The 6,455-nt window shown below is 39.7% G+C and overlaps 1 protein-coding gene across 1 annotated transcript; it reads right to left on the bottom strand.

The window, feature by feature from the left end:
- Positions 1–2,846: 2,846 nt before the first annotated feature.
- On the bottom strand, positions 2,847–5,260 carry LOC146677097 (nesprin-2-like). Its single transcript, XM_085381135.1, has 3 exons — positions 5,204–5,260; positions 4,263–4,445; positions 2,847–3,038 (listed from the first exon to the last, which is right to left on the bottom strand). The coding sequence occupies exons 1-3, from the start codon at positions 5,258–5,260 to the stop codon at positions 2,847–2,849; spliced, it is 432 nt and encodes a 143-aa protein (XP_085237261.1).
- Positions 5,261–6,455: the final 1,195 nt, after the last annotated feature.

Consider the following 6,455-nt stretch of genomic DNA (forward strand, 5'->3'; position numbering starts at 1 on the left):
TAGTCATTTAAACAGTAATAATTAAACACTTTTACTATACTATAAATGAACAAATATATATAAATACTAGAGCAGGGTGATATGACCAAAAATATTTATCACAATATACATTTGAAAATTTGCGATAACGATATAACTGACGTTATAATTGACACTAGACAACGCCACAACTTTATTAGTGCAAAAAACAAAACAAAAAAAGACATCAATGTATTTTCACTTAAACAAGCAGCTGTTTTTTATGTGCATATAAAGTTATATAAAAATTTAACAGTGCAAATGCCAATTCCTTGCTGACAGTTTAACCAAAAGGCATTTCCAATGGAAATTGGCCGACATAACCTCAACACAACCGTGTATATTATCCACAAAACTTAATAAGAGGTTATACACACACGATACAGTAATATTATGTTGAAGCACAGTACGTATCACTCTGCGAGGCTCCTGCCTACAATAGCAGTAATGCTCCGACAATCCATCAAGCGGTGTGGGTTCGTAGCTTAGCAAAGTTGTACTAAAACATTTGATAGATCTTCGAGCGCCGTGTACGACATAAAATCATTTCCAGGTCAGTAAACACACCCAGAATTCATACATAAGGCACATGGGACTATAAGGGGCACTGTCAATTTTCAGAAAAATCAAAGGATTGATTTTAAGTGTGCCGTATTTTCCAAAAAACATGGTAATAACAACGGCCCGCTAGCACGCTCTACCAAAAATAACCAGTTCCACACCACTGAAGTTGCAGCATTTTTACAAACCACTTCTGGTTCATCCGTTTCATTCAACGATCCGCTTTTGCCCTTCTCATTCTCCGTCGCCGCCGCCATACTTTTCCCGCCATGTGCGTATGAAAACAAAGGCACTGCGCATGCGCGTTTCATTTCATTTTCCTATTGTCCCCAACATTATACTGGTATTACAGCCCTAATAAATACTATATCTATAGATAACACAACAATTAATACATGTATTGTTGAATCAATAAGACACGATGATCCATTTGGCAAAATAAATCCATTGGGTATCCTTGTTGGTCTTCAGACAACAATTCTGACGGCTAAAGAACCAAATGGGACAGGCAAAAAAAAAAAAGAAGAATTAATAAGACATTAGAAAGTGATAAGAACACATTAGAAATAGCAATAGCTTCATAACAGACCAATAAATCAAAACATTTTCATCAGCAGATGTTTGCATGTTCAGTAAAAATATTTCAACAACAAGTTTTTGATTAAAATCATCAATGAACTTCAGCCTCACGTTATGTAAGGTAAGTTTAATGTTGGACTCATTGTCTTTTGTTAGACCAGTTTACGATAATGTCTGTATGTATCATATCAAATACAGGGAGTGCAGAATTATTAGGCAAGTTGTATTTTTGAGGAATAATTTTATTATTGAACAACAACCATGTTCTCAATGAACCCAAAAAACTCATTAATATCAAAGCTGAATGTTTTTGGAAGTAGTTTTTAGTTTGTTTTTAGTTTTAGCTATTTTAGGGGGATATCTGTGTGTGCAGGTGACTATTACTGTGCATAATTATTAGGCAACTTAACAAAAAACAAATATATACCCATTTCAATTATTTATTTTTACCAGTGAAACCAATATAACATCTCCACATTCACAAATATACATTTCTGACATTCAAAAACAGAACAAAAACAAATCTGCGACCAATATAGCCACCTTTCTTTGCAAGGACACTCAAAAGCCTGCCATCCATGGATTCTGTCAGTGTTTTGATCTGTTCACCATCAACATTGCGTGCAGCAGCAACCACAGCCTCCCAGACACTGTTCAGAGAGGTGTACTGTTTTCCCTCCTTGTAAATCTCACATTTGATGATGGACCACAGGTTCTCAATGGGGTTCAGATCAGGTGAACAAGGTGGCCATGTCATTAGTTTTTCTTCTTTTATACCCTTTCTTACCAGCCACGCTGTGGAGTACTTGGACGTGTGTGATGGAGCACTGTCCTGCATGAAAATCATGTTTTTCTTGAAGGATGCAGACTTCTTCCTGTACCACTGCTTGAAGAAGGTGTCTTCCAGAAACTGGCAGTAGGACTGGGAGTTGAGCTTGACTCCATCCTCAACCCGAAAAGGCCCCACAAGCTCATCTTTGATGCTACCAGCCCAAACCAGTACTCCACCTCCACCTTGCTGGCGTCTGAGTCAGACTGGAGCTCTCTGCCCTTTACCAATCCAGCCATGGGCCCATCCATCTGGCCCATCAAGACTCACTCTCATTACATCAGTCCATAAAACCTTGGAAAAATCAGTCTTGAGATATTCCTTGGCCCAGTCTTGACATTTCAGCTTGTGTGTCTTGTTCAGTGGTGGTCGTCTTTCAGCCTTTCTTACCTTGGCCATGTCTCCAGTGATGTTGCAGCTCTGAAATATGGCCAAACTGGTGGCAAGTGGCATCTTGGCAGCTGCATGCTTGACTTTTCTCAGTTCATGGGCAGTTATTTTTGCGCCTTGGTTTTTCCACACGCTTCTTGCGACCCTGTTGACTATTTTGAATGAAATGCTTGATTGTTCAATGATTACGCTTCAGAAGCTTTGCAATTTTGAGACTGCTGCATCCCTCTGCAAGATATCTTGACTTTTCTGAGCCTTTCAAGTCCTTCTTTTGACCCATTTTGCCAAAGGAAAGGACGTTGCCTAATAATTATGCACACCTGATATAGGGTGTTGATGTCATTAGACCACACCCCTTCTCATTACAGAGATGCACATCACCTAATATGCTTAATTGGTAGTAGGCTTTCGAGCCTATACAGCTTGGAGTAAGACAACATGCATGAAGAGGATGATGTGGGCAAAATACTCATTTGCCTAATAATTCTGCACTCCCTGTATATGTCATAACAAAACAACCCCACACCTGCAGTTGTTTCAGTTTTTCACAGGTGTTTCCTGTCAGCTGGTCAGCCTCACTCAGGTGGACATCCATATCAGCCAACCAAATGACAAGCTCCTCCCTTTGTGCTTCAAATCCCTCCCACTCTGAGACAAGAAACTGAGAGAGAGAAACAAAATGGTCAATTGACTATGTGCACATTAGCATATCCTACTTCCGGTGCTGAAACTCCTGTGGGGAGCTTTGTTTCCGTTGTCCTTTTCGTACCTGGTTTACGGTCAAAAACAAGTCAAGCAAATGAATGAATCAAGCGGCGATTTACATTTCTATAGATGTCTTGAGCATTTACCCAATATATCTGTAAGTGATGTTCATCGACTTGTCGATATTTTTTCCCCACGCCTCAGGGCAAAAGAGAAAATGGATTCAAATGTTATATTTCTCAGCTGTCCCTCGTTTATCGCAGGTGTTATGTTCTAAAAATAACCAGTGATAGGTGAAATCAAGTAGCCAATTTTATTTTTTGACAGTGCAAAACGTTTCGTGGACATCGTGGACATACAGTACTGCACTTCAGAGTCACACTGCTAGCGATCGATGCAGTGATTCTGTACTGTACAGGAGAGACGTCACAGAGGAGATCGTCTGCAGCAATCAGGACGCAGGACACAATGTGACGTAAAAAAAATAAGCATGCAAACTTGCATTAAAAAATCTGCGAAACAGCGAGGTGAAAGGTGAACCGCGTTATTAGCGAGGGACCGCTGTAATTTTGAAGGTAAGTCACAACATACCCTTCGTACATACTAATGTATAGAAACTCTTACCAGCAATCATTCATTTTTTGTGTGGCTTTTTTCACGGTTTGTTAACATGTTGTGTAGGTGTGTACTTGACTAGCTGATCTCGACATAATGGGGGAAACATCTAGTTTGACTATTCTTCACCTGTAGTTTGAATGCTGAACATTTTCCTGTTTAAATCATAAGACCAGTCACTATACAGAGATGTGCTTCTGAATGTGGACGATGTGTCTTCTGCATGCAGTAATGCAGTTCTGCTTGTGTTGAGTGATGTAAACAACTGATCGATCTAAACTCTTTAAACGTCAAAATTGATCATTCGATTTTTTTATGACACAACAGTGGTGAGTGTTCCCACCTTCTCCTCTTTGTAATTTAACGCAATCTTTCCGTTTTTGAGTTTTGGACATGATTTTGGAGTATATCTTTGCAGTAGCAATTGACCGCAAAATGAAGCTACCGGAAATGTACAACCCCACATCCGGTCTCAAACCAGGAAGTTATCATTTTCTCGTGCACAGGGTCAATTATAAAGAAGAGAGAAAAGTGAAACCCCCCTCAGAAGGTCTGACTCGCATACCTGCAGTTGATCTGTGATGGACTCCTGTTTGCCGTTCACGTCATCCCAGTGGCGGCCGCACTCCCTCACTGTTGCCAGCAGCCGAGTCTGCAGGGTGCCCTGGAAGAGCAGAGTTAATGTTTGACTCCTCCTGGTCAGGTGCTCCAGATGGATGAGCCGAGGTCTCCCCTCTCGACGCCGCCTCTGAACACACAAACACAAATTGCATGTGAAGCAGGAGGTGCAGATTTTTTTTGCTATTCTTTTCTAAATCCAGCCTTGATCACGTGGAGGTATTTGGAAAACTTTTTTGGCCAACTGTTGTCTTGCAGAAAGTCAAATCAAATGTATGCGATACACAATTAATTCACAAGAACACATTATAAAAAACAAGTCCTGCTCTTGCCTGATTTCAACTGAATTCTGCATCAAAACAGGGTGACAGAATTAAAATGAGTGTTTGCAGCAAATGTGAGCACAAAGCCTCACTTTGTACAAGCCTGCTATTAAAGTTCTCCTCTATGCAGACGACTTTCCTGTTTTCAAGGCACAACTCGGATCTGCTGTACAAATCTTATAGATACACACTAAATGAAACAGTAGTGTGCACAACTCCAGATTCTGATCCTTCATCCTAATATCCAAAATGCTCACACAAAAACAAAACAAAACATGGCAATAGCAATAAAGCAAATGTTGAGGCTTCTAAATACAAAGTCCATAAACCAATGGCTGACATGGGTTTTATCATAAGGGTATACGTAAATATAAAACATATGTTCTTAAGACTAAAAGTATAATACAGATTTTAGTCTAAGAGATTTGATGTTCATTTACCTGCAGATGCACTATATGTGCCTGCTCTGTGGTTTTCCACAACGTTTTACACGTCACTATTTAATACAGGAAGTAGGTGAACAAGTCATCTTTCTTAGTGAGAGGACAATATTAATGAAACCAACCTTAATGACATCATAGAGATCCCTAAAGATGCTCCTGCTGTTTTTCTTTCTCCTCATCCTAAGCTTCCTTGTTCTTGTCCTTGACTTCCATCCAATTGTAATTCAATCTAAGTGTGTTTCTCCCTACCCTCTTCCTCATTTTGTTGGAGCTGTGAAAAGAATTTGTGTGAATCTGAATTAATTTGTGCAAACAAGAAAAATCTACAGCTTTTCAGTTAGAGGTGGTCTTGTGATTTAAGCCGGGTAGATTTATGTGTTGATGCTACCTGCTTCAGCTCTGGCTGCTGAGTGATATTTACACCCTGGCTGGATTACAAACTTTAACCACTTGCTTGAGTACCACTTTGGCTCAGCGTTGATACCTCTTGTTAGTATAATGACCTCTTCTTGGCTTTATGTATGATGTTGGATAAATGTCCGGAGCACAACTTGTAAACTATTCCGAAAAGAAGTTATACAGGAGCAGTCCAAGACACAGCTTCTCATGTGTCACATTGCTATTCATTCAAAACACTTATGCATAGCTGTATTTTATACAGCTCTTCCAGAATTCAAAGTACAGGCTGATGTGAGTATTTAATGTACGGGTCAGCTCTACTGAATTTCTGAGTTTCTAGAGCAGACACAGAGCTCACATCACAACAGGCTTCAGGCGCCATTTTAGTGATTTTAACAATATCGTCACGGCCTTGGTCCATTTGATCATTTGATCGACCTTTGTTGTTATTATTTATTTTATTTTATTTTCAGTTGTTACAGACGGGACAGACATGACTGAGGGATAGGAAAGGGAGAAAGAAAGATAAAGGAAAAGAAAAACAGAAGGGAAGAGGGACAGTGAGAGAGGGCACTTAAAAAGAGAGAGAAGAGAAAAAAAATCTCCTGGATCGCCTGTTGAGAGAAAAAGAAGAGAAAACAAGCAAAAAAAATACAGAGCAACATACTAAACACAACACCATCACGTTAATCTAAGTGTAAACAGCAGTAAATACTAAATATTGAATGTTGTTGTGTAGTGTTGAAATCTCCCAATTCTTTTGATCTTTGGGCTGAAGGAAGGACAATACTCGGTGTATAAATGCTCAATCAACAATCATTTATTTCCATACAATTCAACACAAAGAGCATTTAGAACCATCATGATGGGGAGACATGCATGAAGAGGGTCACAGCAGTCTCGAAATGGTGACGTGTTACTCAGCTTCTTATAGCCGCTAGTGGCCCCCACCTAGTCGTAAAAGCCCAAACATTC

The sequence above is a fragment of the Rhamphochromis longiceps genome, linkage group LG2 (genome assembly GCF_057381845.1).
Source record: "Rhamphochromis longiceps isolate RC_006_pf linkage group LG2, R_longiceps_female_GT1.1, whole genome shotgun sequence".
NCBI classification, from domain to species: domain Eukaryota; kingdom Metazoa; phylum Chordata; class Actinopteri; order Cichliformes; family Cichlidae; genus Rhamphochromis; species Rhamphochromis longiceps.

Bases quoted from the DNA above. Each gene is read 5' to 3' on its own strand.
- LOC146677097 (XM_085381135.1), bottom strand. From the start codon at position 5,260: ATGAGGAGAAAGAAAAACAGCAGGAGCATCTTTAGGGATCTCTATGAT. The intron at 4,446-5,203 runs GTTGGTTTCATT...TTGTGTGTTCAG, and splicing joins ATCTCTATGATGTCATTAAG to AGGCGGCGTCGAGAGGGGAG. The intron at 3,039-4,262 runs GTATGCGAGTCA...TCTCTCTCTCAG, and splicing joins CCATCACAGATCAACTGCAG to TTTCTTGTCTCAGAGTGGGA.